At 44.6% G+C, this 27,182-nt stretch overlaps 1 protein-coding gene across 3 annotated transcripts in view; it reads left to right on the plus strand.

Annotated features, from left to right (window-relative positions):
• The window catches only part of MAP6 (microtubule associated protein 6), a 53,839-nt gene extending 29,257 nt beyond the window's left edge, over nucleotides 1–24,582 (plus strand). Inside the window, exons 2-5 of one of the 3 annotated variants that reach the window (XR_004981338.2) lie at nucleotides 9,713–9,926; nucleotides 11,767–11,963; nucleotides 17,606–17,875; nucleotides 18,090–23,784. Coding sequence is in view for 2 of the 3 variants with exons in the window: in XM_036394608.2 (XP_036250501.1) it covers nucleotides 9,713–9,926; nucleotides 11,767–11,963; nucleotides 24,416–24,485 (481 nt within the window). In the remaining variant the exon portion in view is untranslated. Of the gene's footprint in view, nucleotides 1–9,712; nucleotides 9,927–11,766; nucleotides 11,964–17,605; nucleotides 23,785–24,415 lie in introns of those variants that run through there. The other 2 variants (XM_036394608.2, XM_036394682.2) reach the window with 2 other exon arrangements.
• Nucleotides 24,583–27,182: the final 2,600 nt, after the last annotated feature.

Below are 27,182 nucleotides of genomic sequence, written 5' to 3' on the forward strand. Positions count from 1 at the left end.
TTCAACCTCCCATTTCACACAAAAAGAGCAGTTCTTAAAATCTTCCTCAGCAAAATTAAGAGCATTGAAAATCCCTTTGATAAAGAATTTGAGAGCTGGACTAAGCTGTGCCTGTTGGTTACATCCAGACTGGAGCTGGTCCATGGTTCATACTTGCTACTTGAGCAAAGGTTTAAGTGAGCTGTGAGACTGACCTCTGTCAGGATGGGTTCTAGCATGTCCCTTGAATACTTTGAGAGCTAATTTGGTGTGCAGAATTCTTCAATGGTCCAGACACCACTATGAGCTGCTGTTCTGAAAATAAGGGGAAAGTAACATTTTCAGGGCTCATTTCAGATTGCAGAAGGAATTTGTAACTTTTTGGGTACCTTCCCCACAAATTTGCCTTGTAATGTTTAATAATAATGAGGGAAGTCTCAGAATGACAGGATCATTCTCCAAACCAACATAAGTTTTAGTGCTACAGGAGCAAACAATGGTACCTTAGAATACAGATATTTTTTACTATACCCAGAATATTTTTTTTAAATTAACTCTTAAAGCTACTAATTTTCCTCCAATTTCTTCACTGAATATAAGAAGTATTTAAATGTATAACACAACATCTCTGAGTGACATAAAGATCCTGGAGAATCAGGCCAGTTCCAGATGGCAGAATCACAGAATGGTTTGGGTTTGAAAGGACCTTAAAGACCATCCAGTTCCAACCCCCTGCCATGGGCAGGGACACCTTCCATTAGACCAGGTTGCTCCAAGTTCTGTCCAACTTGACCTTGAAGACTTCCAGCACTAGGGCATTGCACAGGAAGTACAGTACAACTGCCTTAAGAGAGTGTAGCTGTGCCATACACTGTTTGGACAACATGAGGTCATGGTGACATTGAACAGTATCAGACAGAGTTCTGAGAGTCATCAGACTTGGAAGGTGAATTTAGGTTACCTTCCAGAGACATCCCCTTCACCCCTACAAGCAATAGAGATGCAGACCCCAGGCAGGGCACCTGCCTCCTCTTTCATACTTTGCATTAGGAAATTCCCTGTGCCTGACACTCAAACATGGTGATCTGGTTTGCAAAGTTGCTAGCACACTCTTGGCTGCAATTCTGGCCTGTTGTAACTAATGTTTTTCCAAGCAATTGTCTGGTTGGATTCAGAAACTGGCATATTCCAAGGGCACTTCCCAGCAGATTGTTTTCCCTCACTCATCTGTGGTAGAGATGGAGAGACTTAGGAATTAGTTCTCATTAACCATGCTGAGTTTCTGGGCACTGATGCAATCAGCAGAGTGTGCCTATTCTAGTGTCTTGGTATGAAAAGACAGGTGTCTGCTTAAGGAAGGTAGGAGCCTCCCCTGAAATGGAAAATGAAATGGAAACCTCCTCCCTCTGAATTATTATAATTTTGAAATTAAAAGGCTCTCAGGCAAAGATATGAGAATAGGAATAACAGTTCTTTACTAGGAAAGCTAAAAATACAAATGTAATAATACAAACAAAAAAACCTACTGACAGAATACAGCTTGACACTGTTGGTCAGGGTGTTGGTAGTCTGATTAAATGCTTCAGTCCTCCTGGAGTGCCAGATGTGGTTCTGTCAAAGCAGTGATCCTGCAGAAGGGTGTACTTTTCCTCTGAAGGTCTGATGGTGGTGTAGATGGGCCTGGTCTTCCTTGGGGAATCCAGTAGAGAAGACAGCTGCTCCTCTGGAACTCCAGTGGGAAAAGTTTGCTCTGGTGTCCCAAAAGCTTAGATTATATCCAGGTAGGAATGCTTGGCTCCTCCCCCTGGGCAGAGCATCTCACAACGGGATGCTGCAATTTTATCAGTCATGCAGTGACACTCAATGGCCCATTAACAGAAGATATTTCCCAGAGGGGGGATTAGTTTGTAAAAGAGATAAAGAAAACTGCTCAAATAACAGAAGATAACTGCCCCACTTCTAAGAGATGGCAAATAGAATACACGCTTACCTTACAATCCAGGACATCTAGTAACACTTATTTGAAGCTTATGTGTTGCCTGAATATCATAATAGGCTTTGAGACCAGCCTGTTGCAGCAGCTGTAGCTGTAGTAAATGGTCAGGGATTCTCTCCTCCTTCTGCTGTCTCTGCATGCTCTGGATGTCAGATATGGAGAACTGGACACACTGAGTGTTTCAGTGGTCTAGTCAGAACTGTCCCTACCCATGGCAGGGCAGTTGGAATGACATAAACTTAAAAGTGCCTTTCAAATCAAACCAGTCTGATTCTGTGGATGTGGTACAATGGCTGGTCCATCCCAGATGTGGTAGAGCTCCATATGAACGTGGCCCCTGCTCTCTCACATACTTGAAGGGACCAGTTGTAGTGTAATAGCTGGTGATGTTAAAAAATCTGCCTCAAAAGGATTTAGATGTGGATTTAGATTTAGAATATGAACACAGAATGACAGCATAGTTAGGGTTGTAAAGGACCTTTAAAGGTGATCTTATTCCAAGCCCTCTGCCATGGGCAGGGACAACTTCCACTAGGCCAGGTTGCTCCAAGCCCCATCTAACCTGGTCTCAAATTCTTCCAGGGATGGGGCAGTCACAGCTTCTGTGAGCAACCTGTTATTTCTAGATGTGCACTGAATACATGGGACACACTGGTATTTAGAATTCCTTTGTCAACAAAGTGTGGTATTTCTAGATAGTACCCTTCTATCCTTGATTTCCAGAGGTTGTGGCTGAGCTATTCCAGAGCTGGTAGACACAGTGCATCAATGTGCACACACCCAAGAATGGCTGTTTTATTATCTGCCTGTCACAGACATCTTTTATGAAAAATCCTTTCCTTAGGATTTTTCCTCCTGAGAAGCTGAGAGGCCTCAGGAGCAAAATGTAAACCATGATTATCTGCTGCTGTGGAATGGAACAGGTGGATCTTTGATTGGCCCATGTTGGCTGTTTCTAATTAATGGCCAATCACAGTGAGCGGGCTCGGACAGAGAGTCCAAGCCACAAGCTTTTGTTATCATTCCTTATTTTTCTATTCTTAGCTAGCCTTCTGATGAAATCCTTTCTTCTATTCTTTTAGTATAGTTTTAATGTAATATATAATCATAAAATAATAAATCAAGCCTTCTGAAACATGGAGTCAGATCCTCGTCTCTTCCCTCATCCTCAGACCCCTGTGAACATGGTCACAATCTGCCTGCAAAGGCTTATCTTGGAAGACATAAAGTAGTGAAGGGTGAAGTCCAATCACCAAGAACAGTGGAGCTGAGTACTCACAGAATTGTTACATCTGCATTCAGACCAGCAAAGCAAGGATGGAGACAAGCAGTCTCATTTTTCACAGTCCAATTAAACTGATTGTTGCATTAAGAGCCCAGCTCTGTTGCAGAAATTCCCTGACAGCCCACAGGGAATAAAAGGCTTTTATGTGCCTTTTCTGCAGAGATCACAGGGGTTTGGGGGAAAAGCCTGTCACTTCCTGCATGTTTATGTTTGCATAATATATCTGTTAATGAAGTTGCTAGGCAATGTGGTAACAAATACAGTCATGCCGTTTCAGAGCTCACTTCTATATAAACCAAACCAGCATTCTATGAACAGAAGAATGAATAAATCCTGATTTGTGTTTCACCTTTAAAATCCACTCCCTCCAACCACAGTACAACAGCCTTTGTCCTTTGTCTCTGGTTCTGTAGACGCAACCTGTGCTTGGTCTTGCTGGTTGACTGGGTGATCCATGGGGACTGGTTGTTCAGCTGTCCTGAGAATGAGTGAGAAACATGAACTTTACCCCACCTCTTTCCCTCAGCTGCAGAACACCATTTGGATACTCCCCATGTGCCCATTCACTGATCTTGAGGAAAGCTATTGTGATTTTGACCTTTGAGATTCCTACTTCTGCCACAAATACAACAGAAAATAGCTAATGGGTTTTGAAGTCGCTAGTGTGAGAAATGACACTCACTTTTAAAATTTCAAAGGTTTATATTAAACCTTAACAAAATACAGCAAAACACTGAATAAGGGAAAATTACAGTGCTAGGAGCATGGAACTAAACTGCCATGTGCTTGTCCACAAAATGGCTGCTCCACCTTTTATACTCCTGGTGTTGCATCTAGTAACCCTGGCCCCTCCCAAAGTCCGTCAGTCAACTCTCCTTCTCTGTCCATTGGTGGAGACTCCTTTCTTGCAATTTGATTGAAGGTGTTGCCATGCTGTGCCCCCCAGCAACAAGCCTGCCCTCCCCCCAAATGCCCTGACTACCAAGGCCATCCTGTGACAACAATAAAATGGGAAGGGAAAGAGGAGTATGGGGAGAACACATCACAATAACATAACTATACATCAATAAAACTTCTCTTAGCATACACATAATATTAATCTCTTAATTGTGAGTGCCAGCCATTGCATTACTCATCTATAACACTAGGAAAGAAATCTGAGAGACAGCTAGATATGGGCAGAGAGAATTAGTCCACCATTTTATTTATTTCCACATATTGAAAATATATAGTCTACTTTGGAACAAAAGTGGATCCTATGAAGAAACCTCTTCTGAGGAGTTTAGGATGAACTTTGAGTTTGTCATTCTGGCTAGATTTGAGACAATTTAAAGGAGAATGCTCTGGAATGAGTTGTCTCCCTTTTTAGGTTCTAACAATACAGTATGAAACAAAGATGAGTATATAACTGAAAAAATGACAATGCCTACTAACAAGCAGCAACAGGCAAAAATAACGAATAGATTTGTGAAAAAACAAGCCAATCACTTGTTTTTAAAATTTTCAAAGTTTAATAATAATAAAATGGTCATAAAAATAGTAATATAATTAGAGTAATAAACATTTGGACAAGTAAGATTTAGGACAATACGAGACAATAGAGACAAAGAGTTACAGACAGTCGGGGTACCTCTTTCTGAGCAAAATAAGCCCGAAAAAGGACACACGTTGACAGAGGATTAACCCTTAAAAGCAAGAGCCTGTAGCATATTCATACACCTCATACATGATGCATCAATTCCATTCAAACAAAGGATTCTGTCTGGTCAGGGTCAACTTCTTCCTCTGAATCCTGACAGCATCTTGGATGCTGAGCAAGGCAGGAAGTCAGCTTCTTCTGATAATGGAACAATAAATTCTTTTTCTCTGAAAGATTTAGGTGTCCTGTGGCTGCTCTCTGGTGCGAGTCCCTCATTCCTTTCTTTAAAAAAAATCTCACATATATAGTTTCTCTTTTAACATTATGTTATAACCTAAAACTGTATTTAAGACACTACTTTAAAAAGTTCATACAGCATAACTTTCTAACATAACACATATAATATTCATTTTAATATTTGCAAATATTAAAAATATATATTGCAAAAAGCCAATCATAAAATATGCATTTTTCACAGATTAAAGATTTCTAAATCTCATGGACTGACCCCAGAACGAAAAGATACCCGAAAGCGCCGGCGACACACACACACAGACACACTCAGACAGATAGACAGACACACACACACACACACACACACACACACACACACACACACACACACACATCCACAAAGATGGTGCTCTGCAGTCAAGCGTGTGATTCGAAGGACAAAGGGAAAGGTGGTGTCAGTCTTCCCCCCACCCCCCTGCTCTGCTCCCTGACAACGAGAGCTCCGACTGATATTCTCTGGGTCAAGGCACTGGGACTCTGGAAGGACTTTGCCTTCCTTGCAGCAAGAGAAGACAGGGCACGCAAGGCAAGGTGGTCGGACTGGGTTTTCTGTCCTCAGCCAGGACCTTTCCTCAGATGACCTTTCGCAGCCCTAGCATCCCTGCCTGAGCATCGTCTGATGACATGCACATGTCCATTCTTAAGCTTTCTTGATCCTCTGAACTCAATACAGCCGCTTATTTTCATAGAAGTAAACGCAAATATCTTCATTCCTGTTCGACAAGTTTGGTTGAAGCTGATTAAGGTGTTCAAAAGTATTACGGGAAGGGATTGACTGGCAGCCCCCTTATAGAGAGTTAATTTCCAGAGCGTTGGGGGTTAGGTTTTTTTTTTCTTCAGGGAATTTTCCTCCATTTGTTGTCATAGAGATGGTGAATGGTCCTTGATTTAAAAGACAAAAGATGCAGCCAGGGCCTTGGCATATCACTGGAATGGCTCTGGGGGAGGAGGAGAAGCAGTGTGGTGGTTGGGAGTTTCTCTAGCTGGAGGTGGTTCGTGTTGCCGGTTGTGGGTTTGGTGCTGGACTTCTCCTCGTTAAGAAAATCAATACACAAAACAACAGAGGCTTATGTCCAAAAAGGAGACAGAGGAGTTCTTTCTGGCTTTATTCGAATAAAGGGAGAGGCCATGGGGCATTCCCCTGGGATCTCTCGAATTTTTGGAGGACTGCAGCCTCCCTCTTTATCCTAATTTCCCTTCTCTCTTTCCCCATTGGCTGAGGTACTTGAGAGGTTCAGACTTCCTGGAACGCCTGATCCCGAAGATTTCCCTCTAATGTATAACCCTCCCTTTAAATTTTTAATTCTTACGGAATTTAGGTTTTTCTTCCCCATTGTTTCTTTCATCTCTCAATGTCTAATTTCATTTATCAGCAAACCTAAAGATTCTTTGTAAAAGCAAATTTTACATTTTATTTCCCCATTCATCAATCAGGTGGAATCCTTCCCATGGTCTCTTTTATCTCCCAGTGCTAGGTTATCCACCAGCAGACCCACAGCTTGTTTGTAAAGACAAATCCGCTATTCCTCTCATCCTGCCCAGGGGGACTCCCTGCTACCGATGAGCCCTCCTTCCTGTTTCTCCTTGCCTTTGGTGGGCCACTGCCCTCAGGAGCAAATATTGGACTGGGACTTTTCAGTACCCGCCATTGCTGGGAGAAAACTCCTCGCCATCTGAAATAAATGGGGCAGGAGATCTTTCTCTTTTTTAATGCCTTTATTAAAAATGAGCTCGGGTGGGGAGAACCGACGGGTCGCGCCCACGCCGCTGCCGCTCCCAGGAGTAACTTGAAGGAGAAGGAAGAGTGCAGCTGTGTCCACTGGTCTGCAGGCAGAGTGGGGGCTTCCATCCTCACGAGAGCACCAGGAGATTCCTGGTTCTTCAGTTTGACATTCAAGGTCCTCAGAATCCAGGGTCTTAGCAGACACTGGATTCCGTTCCTCACCTCTAGACATCACTTAGATCTCTTAATTCCATGGTGGCTCATTGTTTTAGGGGTTTTTCCTGATGGATTTGGTGAGGTGTTTCCTCATTTGCACACCAGCCCCAATGTCACCTCCTCCTCACAGTCCCGGGTGCCATTTTCCAGGAAGCAGCAAGGTGATACTCGACAAAGAGGGATTTCTAACCATCAACAACAGGTAATTAAAGAAAAAGTATTAACAACAGGTGACTACAACATGAAATTATTAACAACAAATAGTTAAAAATCCAACTTAGCAGTAATTGGTTTAGCCTGTTAACTCTGCAACCTTTAAAAAAAATGGACAACTTTTCTACTCATAACACCATCTGCCTGGATGTCTCAGGGGAAAACTGGGCTCCCATCTCCTCTCTCTCAGGAGAGAGCACCTCATGGCTGTTTACTGGAGCCTCTGGGACATGTGAGAGCCAGGGGAACACAGAACCACCCCTCGCGCTCCACCTTCTCTCTCCTCCCTGGGCCGCCATTATCCCTGGGGCGGCTCAGCGCTGGCTTGGGCCTCCCCTTGCCTCACCCTGAGCCAACAGCGCCCCCCGCAGCCGTTGGGGACTCACTGCAGCCTCTCTGCCCCAGCAGGAGCCAGCAGCGCCCCTGGCGGCTGGGATCATAACTGCACCAAAGGGGCGGCGCTTGATGGGCTGGAAAAGGCTGATTTCGGGAAATTTTTCCTGGTTTGTTGTTGTTGCTGTTGTTGACAACTATGTTGTCATTGATGTTTGTCTGCCTTGTTTTATATTTATATGTATATATTTATATTTATATTTACATATATCTATTTTAGTAAAGAACTGTTATTCCTTTTCCCTTGTTTTTGCCTGAGAGCCCTATAATTTCAGAGTTACAATAGTAAGGAGGGGATCATATTTTCCATTCCAGGAAAGTTCCTGCCTTCCTTGGTAGACACCTGTGTGAAAAATGCCAATCACTTGTTTTTTAAAATTTTAAAAGTTTAATAGTAATAAAATCGTTATAAAAATGGCAATATAATTAGAGTAATAATAATTTGGACAACTGAGATTAGGACAATATGAGACAATAAAAACAAAGAGTTATGAACAGTCCGAGTACCTTTTTCTGAGCAAAATAAGCCCGAAAAAAGGACACCCGTTGACAGAGGATTAACCCTTAAAAGCAATAGCCTGTTGCATATTCATACAGCTCATACATGATGCACAAATTCCATTCAAACAAAGGATTCTGTCTGGTCAGGGTCAGCTTCTTCCTCTTAATCCTGATGGTGTCTTCAGGGCTGAGTGGGAGGTGGGAAGAAGTTCATTTCTTCTGATAATGGAACAATAAATTCTCTTTCTCTGAAAGATTTAGGTGTCCTGTGGCTGCTATCTGGTGTGAGTACCTCATTCCTTTCTTAAAAAAATATCTCACATATATCGTTTCTATTTTAACATTATGTTATAACCTAAAACTATATTTAACACACTACTTTAAAAAATGAATACAGCATAACTTTCTAAGATAACACATATAATATTCATTTTAATATTCGTGAAAAGCAAATCATATAATACGCATTTTTCACACCTGTCTTTTAAACCAGCATACCTAGTAGTACAGGCTGAAAATGAGTAGTACAACCCAGAAGTGGTTAAGTGAAACAGGCAGGAGGGGCAGGATCTGTAACTTAAAAGGGTTAATGCCTTGGAAGTCCTGAAATTAAGACAAGAGCTTGGAGCAGCCTGGTCTAGTGGAAGGTGTCTCTGCCCATGGAAAGGGGTTGGAATGAGATGAACTTTGAGGTCCTGGCCAATTCAAACCATTCTGCAGCTCTGTGATTTTCAAGGAAAGTTTACCCCTTTGCAGAGGGCTTGGATCAGCACAGGTAGGATAGATCCTGGCTTGCACTGGAGTTTTAAGGATCTAAACACTGTCTTGGTCTATGCCTGAGCACAGTCCGCCAAGGTGGCAATTGCTTTAGGGTTTCTCCTTCCCCATTCTCAGGTGAATGGTGAGTTTTAGAGAGAAATTGAAATGTTTTGCTTCAAACCTGGAAGGCTCTTGGTGTTGTATTGGGAAGAACTACAAGATGGAAGAGAAGGAGGCTGTGGATGGGAAGCAGAATGTGTCCAGAACACACTGATCCACACTTTTAATTGTGTTCGGGGCTTTTTTCTACTAGACATTTAACCTCTGTCCAAAATAAATGAAAGACAGTGTTATTTTTTCCCTGCAATTCAGGAATCCACTATCAGTTAATAAAGGAAAGCCACAGCTCAACATATAGCTGATAAATTGCATTCCCTGCTCTGCTTGAGTTTACATCTTACTTGGTATTGTGTTAATTAATTATCTGTTAGTGCCAATTATTTATCTGTTAGTATGGAATTAACAAAACTTTTCTGTCTAATAGGTTCAATGTATGTGGAATCATACCAATCTCTTCTTACAGGCATGGCTAAGGGGTGTCCAGGACTAACTGATTTTAATAGACTTGGTTGATCAATGCAGGACTCCATTCCCGTGTTACCATTGCTCTCCTGTTGTTTTAATTCCTGAACCCTTTTCCTTTTTGATCTCTAGAAATGAGTTCAGACCCTGGATAGATGTCAAGCCCGTGAAAGCGATAAAAGCAAAGCCCCAGTACAAGCCACCAGAGGAGAAAATGACCCATGAAACCAGTTACAGTGCTCAGTTCAAGGGGGAAACCAGTAAGCCTTCTCCAGCTGATAACAAATACCTGGAACGCAGAAGGATACGCACTCTCTACTGTGAACCCTACAAAGAACCTCCAAAGGTGAGAAACAGGGCAGAAGGGACTCAGGGCCATCGCTGCTTCTGGTGGGACATGTCCAATGCAGCCAGGCTGGGCTGGACACTGCTTGCTGTCACTCCCCTTATGTGGTATCCTCATTCCAGCCAGCAGGTGCACCTTGGGATCCACCTTGGAGATGGTGGTGAATAAAAAGCTGAACACGTCCCAGCCATGTGTGCTGCCAGCCCAGAAAGCCAACAGGGTCCTGGGCTGATCCCACAGCATGGACAGGGAGGTCAGGGAGAGGATTCTGCCCCACTGTTCCATTCTGCCCCTCTGCTCTGTGAAACCCCCACCTGCACTGCTGCCTCCAACTCTGGGGTCCTCAGCATGGGAAGGACATGGATCTGTTGGACTGAGTCCAGAAGAGGCCATGGAGATGCTCCAAGAATGGAGCACCTCTGTTATGGCGACAGGCTGGGAGAGCTGAGGATGTTTAGCCTGCAGAAGAGAAGGCTCTGGTGGGACTTCAGAGCCCCTGTCAGTGCTTAACAGGACTCCAGGAGAGCTGGAGAGGGACTTTGGACGAGGGCCTGGAGGGACAGAGCAATGGAGAGTGGCTTCACACTGCCAGAGGGCAGGGCTAGAAGGGATATCAGAAAGAAATTCTTGGCTGTGAGGGTGGTAAGGCCCCATGGCTGCCCCATGCCTGGAAGTGTCCAGTGCCAGGTTTGAAGGGGCTTGGAGCAACCAGGTGTAGTAGAAGATGTCCCAGCCTATGCAGGGGGTAGGGAATGAGATGCTCTTTAAGGACTCTTCCAACCGAAAATATTCTACAATTCTATGGGCTCTGGGACAGCTTGAGGCACTTTGGAGACAACAGTGCCCTACATCAAGTGAGGGTAGGGCTGAGATGAAAAGGGGTTTTCTGTTGTCATTTCCTATGTGATTATCCAGGCAGCTTTTTCTTCCTCCCTCCAAAACTTTAGGAGCCCCACATTGCATTTTATGCTGGGAGTCAGACATCTGTTGTTAATTCGGAGCATTACACAGATTTTGACAGTATGCACTTCTGGCTTGGATCAGATCGAGAACATGTGTTAAGAAGGGCCTGAGCTGGAATGTTTTCCAGCCTTGTTTTCTAGGACCAGCAGAGGATCTGCATATTAAAGGAGTCAGTCTGTGAAGTTTTAAACAGAGGACCATAAGTTGTTCCCTAAGTTGATGAGTGCTTAGATCTGTGAGGACTGAGAGGGATTGTAGGGTGAGCATGTAGGAGATGAAGGCTTCTGTTCTCCCTTAATTTTTGTAATTGTCCTTCCTATTTTGGGGGTGTAGAAACAAGATCTTGTGGAATTTTCTCATGTGCCAATTAGCGTTCTGCACCTCAGGTATCCCAAGGTAATTTTCCTCTATTTTGGGAGGAACAAACAGAGGAGTCCTCTCCTGCAAGAAAGATGGAGACTTATAGCAGCCTCTTTGCCCTGAGCATCAATTCTCTGCTTCCAGAGAGACAATCCTCTGTGGGTTTGCAAAACCCCTCCTGAAGTCAGAGAAAGATGCAGAAATTGATAAAATTACTGATAATATTCCCTCTCCTATTCACCCTGCTCTATCCTGATCTGGATACAATGGGCTCTGCTGGCTCCAGGGGCACTGACTTCAGGGCATCCTGAAAGGAGCTGGCCATTTGCCACTCAGCATAAGCTCAGCTGGTCGCCTGCCTTTGTGGCAGGGCAGAGATGAGCAGATAAGTAACATTTGTGCTGTTTCAGATCTGAATCCTATTTTCCACTTGTCCTTGTGTCTCTCCTTCTCTCTTTCTCTCTCTCTCTCTTTCTCCATCTCTATGTCGTTGTTTTGCCTGTCGCTCTCCATGCAGGTGGAAAAGCCTAGCACAAAGCCTTCCAAACCAAAAAAGACCACAACAAGCCATAAACCCTTGAAAAAGGCCAAAGACAAGCAGATTGCATCTGGCCGGGCTGCCAAGAAAAAGAGCGCCGAGACCTCCAACACTGCAAAGCCAGAAGACAAGGAGAAAAGTAAAGAGATGAACAATAAACTGGCTGAGGCAAAAGAGTAAATGTCACTGCACTTTCTTTCTCATTTTTTTTCCTTTTCTTTCTTTCTTTCTTCCTTCCTTTTTTATTTTTTTCCCTTTGATTAAATAAAGGCCACAAAATTAATTAGAGGCTTCTAATCTGCTTTTTGTTCTGATTGTATTAGAAGCTTTTCTGTTTTATTTCCAAGGAGGATTAGGAAATCCTTGTTTCTGAGGTCAGGTTGTTCTGCTTTGCCTGCACGGCTCTGCACAGAGTGAGGGATGTATAAGCAGGGTCCTAAGAGAAGAAGGTGATGGATCAACAGTGATTACATCCAACAGCTTGCCCCTTCCTTGGGCTTGGTTCTTCAGTGCTTTGACAGCATGGAAGTGCCCATTGAGCCAAGGAGGGGCTGTGCTCTCATCCCATGAGGCCCTTTTGGGTTGGCCATTGTGTCATCTCCCACTGGTGTCAACAGGTAAAGGGGTTTGGAGGCAGAGAGGATCAGATTAATTCATGGTGCCATGGATGTGCTGTAAATACACCAAAATCAATGGTGTGGCCAAGAATGATTTCCCCTTTGACACTCATGGGAATTCTGCTCCAAGAAGCAACAGGAAAGGAGATCCCATGGAAGTAAAGGGCCAAATCCTCCCCAAGGGTAGTTGGGAGTACATCTAGCTGCATCAAGGCAACTTCACTCATCAATACCACTTGAAGTCCTTGATTAAAAAAAAAAAATGGTGAGGGAAGGTGCAGTGAGCAGTGAAGACTTTCCAGTCACATGGCAGGTTAGACTAGGTTATCAGCAGGTTGTTCTTCCCTATTGTTTCCCCTAAGTTATGGATCTTATTAATTATTCCTGTTTTGCTTTGAATCTTGATCTGCTTTCTTCACTTCTGGGATGCCAATAGGCAGAGCTAGGTTTCAAAAAGTGGTTTAGTTTGCAGGCATGACCTTCCAAGGAGTAGAAAGAAATGTGTCACCAGGATTGGCTAGAGCTGTCAGCCCCCGTTGTGTCTATTCTTCCAGCTGTTTATGTTCATGTTGGCTCGTGGGCAACTCAAGAGGGCCATAAAAAAGTTTCTGGGATCCCTAGACTCCCTCCAGACAAGATCTCAGGGTTTCAGTCATATTTACCGTGCTCTTACACTAAGAAATCCCCAGGACCAGTTTGGAAGCCCTAAACACAGCAGGACCATTTGTCAGCAAGTATGAACTGGCCCAACAGATGGCATTGCATGCCAGAGAATCTGGGTCACTGGATCAGTGGGAGAGTTGTGGTCCCAATCCAATTTATGTGCCTAACTTCTGGATTGGGTCGTAAATGCATAGGGATTAATTTTTGTCCCACCAAACTGAGCTGTTGGACTCTCCCATAGCAGAGTGGCTGCAAGTTAAGATGTAGGGTTCTTGTTCCTTATTTTTGCAGCTCCAAATTTTCTCTCCTAATGTGAAGTCCAGCTTGAAATTTCCAGTGGACAATTGGGAAGCATGAAGACAGAGATGGGAGGTAGAGTGGGGAGGTGGTGTGTTGCTGTAGATGTGGTGGAATAAGGAAAGTCTTATTGCTAGGGGTATTTTAGAGATGTGAAGCTATCTAGCAGAAAAATGGATGGGTTGGGAGGGTGAGGAGTCCCTTTTTTGGGATTTCATCCCATTAGAATTAGTCTTTTGGAAACATAAATGAGTGGTGGGCTACAAGGTTGAGTGAAATTTTCCAATGAGGAGGAAAGCTCTGTGATATACAGATAGTGACATTTGCTGGCCTTAGTAATGAATAAATGCCAAGTTCAGTGTATCATGTGATGTGTCCTGTTTGCCTTGCGCTAACAGCCTAAACCTTTGAGTATCAGTAAATGTAGTGTTCTGAATTCAGTGGTGTAATCCCCAGCTTAGCTGTGTTAGAACTGTGTGCTATGAGCTAGTCAGGTTGTGTATGTGGAAAATATATATTCATATATAGAAATATATATATATATTTAAAACCTCTGCTGTTTAGGAGGAAACCAGGGAAAATCCTCCAGGAAGTAAAACTGTGGAAATCTTTGTGAATGTAGTGCTTTTTTTTGCCTTTTTTTTTCTTTTTTTTTTTTTTTTTTTTAATGTGCATGCCTCATGGAGATGCTGACCTGTCCATATTGATCATTGCTTTTCTGAGTGCTCAGAAGCCCCTGCAGCACTGCTCAGCTCCGTGTCCAGAGCAGCTTGGCACAAGGCTTGTGTTGAGCTCACGGGGAGGCATGCTGCCATGCTGCTCACAGCTCTTCCAACCTGTCACATAAGGGACAACTGGCCAGAGAAGAGCAGCTCCCAAGACTTGGTGTGATTCCTTGGCTTTTAAGATGCTTCATGTATCTTCACACTCCTCAGTAATGTCCTTTCCTACAGGATGTAGCATAAGCTGTGAAGACGATATGTCACAGCAGGCAGAACACATCAGGAAGGCACTAGACAGTTCAAATGGCTCAACACACCAATCTTACATAAGGACAGACCATGCAAAACAGTTCTTCCTATTATTTTTCAGCCCTAAGTTTCACATTTAAAGATCCACCACACTTGCCACTGTTTCACCTGAAATTCAATGAGAATTTAGTCCTTGACTTCAAGGTGAACTAAATTTTACCTAGGAACATCACTAAGATGCTCAGACCACCCAATCCAAGCATCTCCATGGCTCTGGATGAACTGCTGATTATCCAACTCGGGATGGTTTCCTCTTAATGAAGAGCATCTATCACAGTGTTTGAAACATACACAGTGAGTGGTCAAAATGTAGCTTTCTGTTTCCATAACACATGAGGTCTTTTGGTGGCAGAGGGCTTGGAACTAGAAGGTCCCTTCCAACCCAAGCTATTCCATGAGCTCACTACAAAGCTAGGTATGAAGTGCTAGCCAGTGGTTTTAATTCCCTCTAATAGTGAAGGAACTTTCCAAGGACCATTGACCTGCCTGCTTTTGACACCTGTCTTTGGGTGGGATGAATGGTCCTTGAAAGGTTTTCTTTGCAGAAGAGCCTGGGAGACTGGTAAGGCCTGGATACCTTCCTCTCACATCAACAAAACAGGAATAGAAATCCTGGCTTTTGTTCCATGTGCACCACATCTGCAGCACGCATCCAAGCACACACACATCCAAGCACATGGGCGGGCACTGCACTGAATACCATACCAGGAACTACAGCAAGCCTCAGGGTGAAATCCTGCATTGCTGTACCTTCCACAGACTCTATGCCCATCCAACCCACTCAGGTTTATCAGAAAGGAGACCAAATCTCTGCCATTTCAAATTCACTTTGGGCTCTGAACTTGTCAATCCCACCGGGAAACAGTGCTCTGCTCTTCTGTGTTTCCAGCTACCACAATGCTGATTCTGTTCCACTGCTGATTTGTAATATGTTTTACTTTTCTTGTAAAAAGGAAAAAAAGAAATGTTTTGCTTTTTACCCTGTGAGAGTTCCTGTGCTATTGCTTGCTTTCACATTTTCACTGTATTGTATTGTTACTCCTTTCTGCAAAATGGTGCTAATTGCTGACTGAGCTCCTGTTTTCTGACTGCTTTGCACACTGATCACTTGCTTCTTCATTTGCAGCACAGCCGGTGCCAAAACCTGGTGCCCATGCATTCCACAAACTCTTGCCTCTTGGGGGGCAGATAGGAAGTGTCTAATTAATATTTTGTGGCCTGGGTTTGGTTGCGTATCACAAATTGTCTCTTGTAAACATGTTAAGCACACCTCCTTGTGGTGCTTTTTCATTGTTGATATTCTGATGAGAGTCTCACACACACACACACACACACACACACACACACACACACATTAATGTACCGCCAATTGATTGTGATGTGCTTGTGATCTTTGCTTGCTCAAAGGGTTCTTTTTCCAATGATAAATAAATGCTGAAGACAAATACCTCCTCCTTGATCTTGTTTTCTCAATCAGAAGCACAGTTAAGTGAAAGAAATGTCTGTCCAACCAAAATGAGGTTGTGTTGCTTAGAGTTGCCACTTCCATGCCTGCTGTGGGGACAGCTGGGCTGGCACAGTCTGACTCCCTTTAGGTGCCTGCTAATCTCAGACCAGTCTGGCATGAGCTGGAAGTGTTTGCAAATGCAAAGATGGACAGCGAAGTCATGTGGATGGCCCAAGTTTTCTTTTATTTTCTATAAAAAATATCTTCAGTGGAGAGTCCGTCCAGTGCCTTGCTCATGTCCACCTTGTCCTGGCTCAGGGAGCAGAGACCAAATCCCATTGAGAGCTGGAGGGAGGGTGGATGATGTGTATTTACCAATGTTAATCACACTTTTTTCAACTGCCTACAGCTTTTATTTTCTCCCTAAACCAAACTTGGAAAACTTGGTCTACTGGAAGGTGTCTCTTCCCATGCAAGGGGGTTTGGAACTAGATGGTCTTTAAGGTCCCTTCCAATCCAAACTATTCCATGATTCTATGATTTTGAAACCTCTCCTCCACCTCCACCTCTTCTCTCTTGACATCCATGGGCCACCAAACCTTTTCTACCTTCCTGTTGCTAAGGATGCTATTTTGCTTCCCTGCCTTGTTTACAAATCACTTTCTGAATTTATTCCATTTGTGACCACATGCTGGTAACAGTGCTGCTTTCTGATATCCTCTGTATCACTCTGCCTTCCCTTCTCCCTTCCCCACCAGTTCCATCCATTCATGAATCACACCTATCTATAGGATTTTTGGAGTGTTTCAGCTGGGATGTAGGTTGCAGGATTTACCATTTCACTCTGTACAGCTGTAGTGGAGAAAATGCTCATTTCTAAAGGATTGGTTATTACTGGGGCTTATCTGTGACAATCCACGATGGGCAACACAATCCCATGACACAAAGGCACAGGGTCTTTTCCATGCTGCAGTCTTCATAGGTAATCCATCTCCTCCCTGCAGCTGCCCAAAGTGAATGCTGGAAAACACCTTCGCTGCCCTGTTGATCTCTGAAATCAGCCTTGCAAAGCCCAAATGCAGAAAGGGGTGCAGGATGCATTTCAGGGGAACAGTAGGAGCCATCCCTGGTCTTTAACCATCACTGTCTGAACCCACTGGTACTGACTGACTCCTTAATCTTCACCAAGTCACTAGTGACTGGCACTGCCCTCCTCCTTCAAAGGGCTGTGCTGGAGGGCTTCACTGAAAATGAAGTGCTTTGCCTTACAAGAGCATTCAGTGTGGAGATGTTGAGGCACTGGCTGGACATTTATTTGTCACTGTTAGTGCCTGGGTGAAGTGAAAAATAAACTGAATTTTGAAAGTCGAGTCTCCCGCTCAAATACTTAATAACAGAGTGTTTTAGAGGTCTTTTCCCACCTAAATAATTCTGTGATCTGAGAGTGATCAGAAGCTTTGCAGAGGTGTTGCTTTGACTGCCATGAGCAGTCTCATGAGGAGTTGCCTCCCTTCCAATTTTACTGAGCTGCTTTTAACTACATGCTGTCCACTCATCTGGGATCCTTGTGCATGGGTGTATGAAGAAGTTTTTCCTTGACACTCTCCATCCTTCCACTCCAACTTAGGCACAGAACTGAGCTCCCTTTGAAAAGCTCCATAATCGTTTTTACATCCCTGACTGGTAAAAGGATGTTTCACCAGCTGACATATCAGCTGTTATACAAATGCAGCCTCGTGTGTCATCATATTCTTTTGATTTAGGGTTTATTTAGAGATGTGCCAGTGCAGGAGAGAAAGAGACTTTTGAAGAAGATGCTTCTGACATAGCTTGTACCTCTCAACATCCAAGGAATAACAACCAACAGTGACATCAGATCAAGAAGAGGAGCCACAGAGGAAGGAGAAATTCCCTAGTACAAATGTGATGATATGGATGTGCTCAGCTCCAAGAACAGTACCTTTTCCACATTTGGAAAATATTGTGGTGTTCAGACATGGGCTTCTGCTCTGCCTTGTTCCAACAGTGTCATGGTAAGTTTGATTCAGTCGGGGAATTGGCACCTCACTTCCATTTTCTCTTATTCACCTGAGCTTTCTGGGTCGGGAGCAATTCCACTAATGCCACTGGGTTTACTTCTAAGCTCAGGGGTGTGTGATAAGGGGTAACACAGCTCTGAGTACTTCAGGACTGGTGGTCTGTCACGAACTCTGAATTGCTTGTAAAGACTCTTAATTTCTGTTGCAGGGTGCCTTGGGAACAACTCCCTAATCCTGACTGTCATGGTGGAGGACATGTGAGGCAAGAATAAAACAAAATCCTACTAGTGGATCGAAGGCATCTTTATGCTTTCTAAAATGCCAGCTTGCCCTTCAGGGGAAGGAAGTCTGCTCCATGGAAGCCAACGACAAGGACCAGACACCAGAAAAATGATGGATGGTAGTGGCAGATCTTAGTGATTTGTGAGAGCCCTGACTGCTTTCAATGTGTTTCAATGTGAGAGATGGGAAGGGGAAAGCATTTCTGAACCTTCCTTGTTGTACTCTGCCCACCCCAGCCTAGCCTGTGGCATGCAACAACCCCACGTCCCCAAACAGGGCTGGAGAAACCGGTGTGTCCTCTCTAGCTCTGAAAGAGGTCTGGAGAACTGGGTCACAGCAAAGAGTGAGGAGCACCCTGCATGGCACATGGTGGGGGGAATCTCACCACATGATGGGTGGCAGATGGGCCTGTTCTCATCAGTTAACAACACCTATAAGCACTTGATGGTTCCAGTACCAGATGGTCAAGACAGGGAAATCCAGTCCCTGGCCATTGGGCTGACCTGCTCCTTGGCCTGGCTCAGGATTTAGTACCCGACTGAGGACAAGTTCAGCTGTGGCCACCTTGTTTGGACCCAAGAGATTTGCCCAGAGAAGCTGTGGCTGCCCTATCCCTGGAGTGTTCAAGGCAAGTGTTGTACTGGAGCTGGAGAAACCTGGTCTAGTGGAAGGTGTCCCTGTCCATGGCAGGGGGGTTGGAACAACAAGGAGGACCTTCAAGATCCTTCCCACCCAAATAATTCTGTGATCCTGTGATTTATCAGCACAACTCCTCAGTGTACCCTGAATTTAATGAAACAGATAGTGCTTTGGAGCTGCAGGACAGTGAATGTCTTTGCCCCCCTTGCCCCTGCTCTCCTGCCTCTTCCCAAGGTTCATTGCTGATCAGAGATCTCTCCCCGTTGGCTCCTTCCCTTGCAGTCTGCAATGCCCTCACCTCCCCATCTTGACCCCATTTGCCCACCACACCACCATTCCTTCTTGCCTTCAGAAGAATTTTCCCTCCATCCTCTCTGCCAGCTTTTCTGTGTCTGTCCCACAGCTGCTTCTCCAATCCTTTGCTTTCTCCCACCTCTCCCCCTCCAACAGCTTTCCTCTCCACATCACCCCAGCTCCACCAAGGACCTTCTCCTTCCCATCCTCCCTCAGATACTGTCTCATGTCCTGTCTCTCTTGGACTGTAAGCCTTTTTCTTTGTCTGTACTGTGTGATATCACTCACTGCTTGAATAAATGATAACTCACCTACCAACGGCCCCTTCTCTCTCTCTCCTTTCTTGGTGTGACTTCACTAGATGTGTCTGCAAGTGCCTTGTGTGTCTGTTCTGGTGGCCAGTCAAGCAGTCAGTCTTGCTTCTGCAGATCTGTCTGCTTTTAGGATGACCCTGCTCATGCTTTTGTCCTCTGGTACTTTTGTTTCTTTTCTTTTACAGCCACAGGGACAAGCTTTGTTGTCAGTGTAGGAGCCTGGCACGTTCAGAGCTGCAGGATCTTCTGGCCCTTGCCATTCTGGTGCATCTGATAAAGAGCTTGGCCTTTCTCCAGCTTCCTGCAGAGATGTCCTGTGCTGCCAGGTGGCTCAACAAAGGCAGCAGCCAAGGAGAATGAAGGAGAAATCTTGTAGCCCCGAGCAGAAGCAGCTGATGGTAAAGGAACAACATTCCCCTGTGACAGGAAGCAGTGGCCAGAGATGTGTCAGTGGAAATCCAAGCAGATATCTCATATCTCTCAGGGGAATCAGCAAAAGCTGGCTTAGCATGTTTCAGAGATGGATGCCCAGGAGGCTTCTTGTGGCTGAGAAGGTGCCCTGGACATCAGCTTCCTTCATCCCAAGCGAGGACTCAACCTGTCCTTCTACCTCTGAGTACATCAAGGACCCAGTTGTCACTCAGTCTCAGATGGCTCCTTGCTGCCTCCTTGTCCTAATTTATTGCCTCAAAGTGCTAGTTTGGTTGGTGCTGACTGGAGTTGTTAGTGTACATGGAGATGGTGATTCTTCCCAGGTGCTCCTTATAAACATGGAAAGTTGCAGGAGCAGCCTGGTTCCTCTACCCTTACAGTGACCCTCACTGCCTGCGGTGTGACAGCAGCCTGCCAGAAAGCAAAGGAACCTCCTGGTCATGCTGAGTGAGCTCAGAGCATGGTCACCAGTCTGGTTTCATGGGCCATCTGCAGGAGTTAGGTCTGAGGACCTAAAGAGAGGCAAAACTGAAGCAGTTTGGTGGACATGGATGGGAGAGGGATCAAGCAGTGCTCAGGCCCCTGGGCTTCTTTCAGTGCCTGTTCCTGTCCTGTCCTGCCTGCAAGAACAGACAGAAGAGATGAAATGTGTGAGGACCTCAAATCCTCAGTGAGAAGCCTGGAAATGCCATCTAGGACAAGCAAGACTTGCAGCTGGGTTATGCCTGACATCTCCAGCCTGAAGAAATTTTGGTGTAGGTGCTGGAAAGAAGCATTGGGAAAAAGGATCAATCCCTTGATGTAGGTGATATCCTGTGTCCTTTCCTATGTGCCAGCATGACTTACTTCCACCTGCCTTGCTTCCACAGTGCTGCTGCCTCCTCCTCCAAGCTGTAGATTCCACCAGTAAAAAAGCACTGAAAAAAATCTCAGCTGCAGTTTTAGGGTCCGACTAGTATTTAGGACATGATTCATCCATGCTGCTCAGGTGCTCATCTCACTTGAAGGTATGCAGAAGTCTTCTAACATCTACATTTCTGCTAGCAGACTCTGTGAGAGCTTGCCTGTCTGCTGCTGTGGTTTGAACTCTGAAGGGCTGAGTTCCTTGTTGCTCATCCCACACCTACATCAGGCCAGATTTCACAAGGCCAGGCACTTTCTTCTTCAGACCTTGCTGGCCTGAAACAGGTGCACGTTTACAGGTCTCACACCTTTGCAAGGACAGCAACCCCTCTGTCTGCTGAGGTATAGAACAAGGCTAAAATTCTGCACTTCCCTGATACAATTCACGGTGTCATATCTATTGCTTGATGTGCCTTTTCCAAAGAATGCAACTGAGACCAATTATAAAGTACCATGTTAAGGCCATTTCTCAGTACAAAAAAGTTTGCATTTTTGTTGCTGTTTTGTGAAGACAACAAGCTTCAGTGCACAAAGGGCAACACAGCATTCAGAAGACAGAAGTGACTGCTCATAATCTAACTGGGAATTGCATTTTCCCAGAAATCAATGAGTTTCTATCTTTTGAGGAACATGAACCTGCCAATGCCCTCATGGATAAGGGCACCAATCAAAAGGTGGTTCCTCCACAGACAAGAGCTGTCTCCTCACCTGAATTCTCTGGGAAAGAAAGGACAGACTTCTCATGTTTTTTTTCTTTAAAACATTCCTTCAGCACCCAAGTTCTGTGCCTGAGGCTGTTTGCTGTTTCTGAGCCACTGATTCAGGTAGAGGATTCCTGCTGCTTCTAGGTCTCTTAAAGGCAACTCTTAATTTTCTGTGTGCCTATACTGACTCATAACAGCTCCCAAATAGCTAAACTGCTTTAAATTAAAGTAATTTTGCAGAAGACAATACAAGTTATCAGCTCATTTTGATATGAGGCCACCAAAACATCAAGATGTGAATTCATAGAGGAAGAGGGATGAGATGTAAGCAGGTCATCCACATCTCTGAGGAACAGGATAATATTGCTGGAGCTGTCAGAGGCAAGTTTAGAGCCCAAGTCACAAAATCCCAGCTCCATGTGGTTATACCAGGAGCAATAAAGAGGAGATGGTGCTATGCGTGCTCATGGTGGCCCATGAACACCCCTAGTTATTTCCAGACACCTTGTGCTGACTCTGGGAAACAAATCCCTGCTGAATTTCATAGTCTTTCTGCACCTCTCTCAGACATAACAAGAGGAGAAATCTGTCATCTCCAATTCATCTCTTCTACATTTCTCACCTTCTCACACAACAATTTGCCATCAGCAGCCCTCACGAGGGCAAAGATCTTCAAACTCTTTCCTTGCTTGGCTTAAACAAAGATCATGTATAAATGTTATTGCATGTATGTTGGGGATTGTTATGTTTCAGGATGAGGCTTTCCTTTCAACCCTCCTATTTGCACACTGCCAGGTCATTGTTCCCAAGGCTGGTACCTAGAGCTAGACCTTGCTGTGCAGCCCTGCAGGGAACAGCCATGGTTGGTCTCTGCTGTGCCTGCTCTGTTGTCTCTGAATAGCAACTCTGAGGGAAAATAACATAATTACCTACCATTCACACTCCCTCCAGTTTAAAACAGGTTTGGATGAGCAATCACACAATTTTCTATATTCATGCAAACAAAGGGGAAGCCAGATGGGACATAGTCTCTTTTTCCTCCTCAGGCCTGAAATCCATGGCTGAAGGATGCACACAGTCATGGAAAAAGAGCCAGTAGATTAAAAGGAAAAACACACACTGCAGGCAGCAGCTTTCTGACTATCTCAACAGGAAGGGACTGCCCTAGTGATGCTGAGATGGAAGAACTTCCCTGGTGGCCCTGAGCAAGGGCTCAGGAAAATGTTGGTGGATTGAAAACAGTTCATGTTGCTTCAGGGAGAGATGATTTTTTACTTTCAAAGTTCTCCTCTGAAATGCAGGGTAGCAGCGAGAGCAGGGTTGGATACCAAGGAAGCGGTGGGATGGCTCTGGTGTTGATCTACCTGGACTGGATTGAACCTGGATCATCATGTACACACTGGGACAGGACAACCTGAGATCATGCCCCATGGTTCCTGCATCCTCCCTCACTAAATGAGGTGTGAAGATGTGCTTGGTACCTGCAGTAGTTACTGATGGCCTTCAAATTACAACTGCAGGTGCTGTTGGGCACCATTTCCACTGGCAAGGATGTGCAGGCTTCTCCAGCCTTCTCCAGAGACCAGGCAATGGGTCCTGTCCTAGCAGATGCCTGTGCATCAGCAGTATGGACCTGGCCTACCCTGACAAGTGGGGCATCTTTCCAAAGGGAAGCTGCTCTGCATTTTCCTTTGATTTATGGTGCTGGGCTCCCCTCATTCCCATAGGACCTACTGCGCTGAAAGAACTCAGCAGATTTCCTACCAGCCTCTGCCAACAGCTTCTGGCAGCAAATGTCTCTTCATAGTAAGCAAAAAGGGCAAGGTGAGGGTGAGTATTTGAGAGAGAGGTGTCCTGCCAGGGCTCCTCACATGGTTCTGCTGCATGAGCCTCTCACACAGAAATGGGTTTTCTCATGTCAGGGTTGGGTTGATTTCATAGACCAAGAAAATGGTAACCAGCCACTCATGGTGTCAGCCCCTCCTTCCCTCCTCTAACCTGCTCAAAAATTATTCAGAACTGGGGAACAAATGGGGATCTCCACAGTTCCTTGATGCAACCACCATGTAAAGCTGCCCATTTTAAATCTTAGCAGGTTTCTCATGCATCATCAACTGCCTTCTGCCTTTCTGCATCCTCACAGACCTGTTCCCATCCATCCATCTCTCCTCATCCCTAGAGATCCTCCCTCCTGTTTCCTAGTGAAGACTGATTCCCTTGTTCCCTACAGGTCTTTCCTTCCCCATCCCTCCCTCTGTGCTTTCTCAAGACCCAGCCTTCCTTCCAACACGTGTCCAGAGCTTCTACTGGCAGCATCTACCCTAACTCCAGAGTACCTTTGTTCTTTTGTGCTGCCACCCACGACTATCCAGGTACAAAGCTGACCCTGCCAGTCATCCAGTACCTTGGTGCCACCAGCACCTACTGGTGTCTCCTGGGGGTATCATAGAGAAAAGGGGTGCTCTCAAATTGGGGCTAGTATATGTTAGCTGGGCTTACTTTCCTTTGGTTGTTTTTAACAGGTTCCAGGTGCTTCCTGAGTGGCACAAGAGCTCGGCTCCACTGTGAGGGCTTTTACCACCCATCTAGAGGGAAACAAACTGCTTCTTTGAGAGACAATTTTACAGCAAGGTGTTTGTTCGATGCATGTTATGATCAATTGGCAAGTATTTTTTGTAGTGATGGTGGACATGATCCTGGTCACAGTTAAACCAAGAGCTGGTCAAAAAGTCCAGCCCAAGGCCTCACATGTTTTGTGGACATCCATGAGTTTTGGACCAGTTCCTTGCAGGGAGCAGGACCCCTTACCAGCCAGCCTGAGGACATACCAAATGTGTGGTTGCTTGGGGAACACTGCAGAGCTATCGGTCACAGGGCAAATTCCACCTCAGTGGTGGCATTTTGTTTTCATGGGTCAGCTGATTGCTCTGATAGCTTTGCAATGATGCTCTTTCTTCTGCTTCCAGGAGCCCTGAAAAAAACACTGGTGCTACAGAGCAAGAACCAAGTACCTTAGTGAAGGAAGAATTGACATGAAGTCAGGAACCTTCGACTAAACATCAGCTGGAGCAAATGTATAGTTCGCATGAAATGTGTGTTGTCTGGCTGGCATAAAATAAAGCTGATTATGAGAGCTGAACGACAACTTCTGTTGTCTCTCAAGCACTTTGAAGTTATTGTGTGATGCAGTTAGCATGTCTGTGCCTTGATTTATGTATAGTAAAGTTAGAGAAAAAAATGGGTCCAGTTCTCCCTTTATTCACAGATGGGAAGCAACACTGGTTTTAAAGGTCTCTCTATTTTATGTGGGCAATAGAGAGAAAGATTGATATCCATAGCTTGTGGAAGGATCACACTGGATTTCAGAGATTATGCCAGAATCCTAGTTGATAGAAACAACAACTCTCTTCAAAAATCCTTGGAAGATTTAATACATTATAAATTCCTAACCACTGTCAGGAACTTGTGTTTGGATATTGCCAGGTGAGACACATCTTGTGCAATATCTGGCAGATCCCCTTGTCACTGTGCTGTAGTCACGAATATTTCAGACCTTCTTCTGAGGCTGTTAATATTCAACTGATTGCCAATTTGGGTATCACTTAAAGCAAATAATAGAATTATTTGGGTTGGAAGGGACCTTAATAGATCCTTCAGTTCCATTGCCCTGCCATGGGGAAGGACATATTTCACTAGACCAGGTTGCTCCAAGCCCCATCCAACTTGCCCTTTAAGACTTCCAGGAATGAAGCATGTTGGGAAGAATGAAAGTTTGAAAAGAAAGTCAAGAAAGTCTCACAGATGTGTATGCTCGGCAAAAAAGACTTTTGAATGTAGAACCTGAGAATGAAATAGAGATGGAAGCAAGTTTTGATATAGAAGAAGAGAATTGCTGAGCCAGTTTTGCTGGATAACCAAGGAGGCAAAGGGTATATTCATTAGAAGGGGTTTTTATGGCTTAAAGCAAAGGATAAACCCACCTCAAACAAGAAGATGTTTTTCCCAAGCAGAAAGATTCCACAGGCAAACAAGCATGCCAATGTTGCAAGTAGAAAAAAGGTCTCAGAATTTTCCACTGCAAGAAAACTGAAACACAACTTCTAGCTTAAACTGTAATGTACTAACTTTTAGTGACTGGAGAATAGTAACATGAATATGGTAATTACAGTAGTTATGATAGGCTATAGGTAAAAGTTAAGGTGTAGATTGGTTCTTCTGTATTAAGATGCTCAGCAAAGAAAAGTATCTAATGCATTGTAACCAAAACCAAAGGGTGTCCAGGCCTGCCTGCAGCTGGAGCTGACAGCTGTAGGCACAGGCTCTGTCACCCCTGACCCTGGACTGCTGTAATGTATTGGATGTAATAAACTGCATTTTGGAGAGTCGCCTGGAGTCCCGCATCCCTCATTACAACTCTTACAGAGGCAGCCACAGCTTCTCTGGGCAACCTGTGCCAGGGTCTTGCCAGTCTCACGGGGGGAACTTCTTCTTGATATCTAACCTAAATTTCCCTTCTTTCAGTCTGAACCCTTGTCCTGTCACTAAATTTCCTGATGCAGAGTTCCTCTCTGTCTTCCTTGTAGGCTCCTTCAGATACTGGAAGATGTTCTGAGGTGTCCAGGTGATGCCTTAAGTTTTAGCTTTTATATTTTTCAGATTCTGTGCTGCCAAGGTGTGCATCATATTAAGTGTTGGTAAGGTATCTTCACAGAGTTGGGAGACAAAATAATTCCTTTTCTACTTGGGACCAAGGACAACCATTACAAGTTTCATGCCAAAGAGCATAAACAATGGTTTTCGGAAGACAGAAAACAAGAAGGATGGGACTTCATAATCTGAAGCTGTAATTGGACAATTAACCCCAATATGCAAATGGACCAGAACTTATAAAAGTGAGAGACCTCATGACTGGTCATCCATTTCTGTGACCATTTTGGGTTCATCTTGGGTGTAGCCCCGGCTGGGCTCTTGCACTGCCCAAGGTGTATCCATTAAGGCCTTTTAATAAATACCTACTTTATTCTTTAATTCTGTCTAGCCTCTGCTCTAGGTCAGCCTTCTCAAGGTATAAAGGCAACCTTCTGCTTTCCAGGCTGAACAGCACCGACTTTCTCAGCCTGTCTTCTTCAGGGAGGTATTCTAGAGTCCTTATCAAATGCTGGGCATGACATCAAGCTGGAAAATTAGTGTTTCTTCCCAGCTTACTATCTAAAAAAAGTTTTACTGAAAAATTGTGAGGTTGTTCACAATTGGAAATGTAGGAAAAATTTGGCCAGCTCATGGTTGTTCTGTATGTTCATACTTTCTGGGTAAGGTTCCGTATTTCATAAGATTGGACTTGGGTGATCTTGGAGGTCTTTTCCAACCTTTATGATCCCTACAGGATGCATGTGACACCACAATGGGAGATGCAATCCAGTTCTACAGCCTGTCCTGTGCAGATGGCATGGAGTCCCCAGACTGCAATTCCAGCAAGGCAGTGGCTCAGCACACTGCAATAAATATTTCTAGGTTTAGCCTGAAGGGTTCTAACACTTAGAGCTAACTTTGGGCAAAAGGCTGCTCTTCCTTCACAAATTAGTTATGCAAAGCAGGTACTTCATTGGAGGTGGGGAGAACTCCATGGAGCATGGCAGGTCCATAACCCTCCAAATCCAGAGGGTTTGGTTTGCTGGGTCTAGTTCATACAAAAATTGCATTGGGGTTGGAGAAGTCATTCACATATTTCAAAGT

The sequence above is a fragment of the Molothrus ater genome, chromosome 2 (assembly GCF_012460135.2).
Source record: "Molothrus ater isolate BHLD 08-10-18 breed brown headed cowbird chromosome 2, BPBGC_Mater_1.1, whole genome shotgun sequence".
Lineage (NCBI taxonomy): Eukaryota > Metazoa > Chordata > Aves > Passeriformes > Icteridae > Molothrus > Molothrus ater.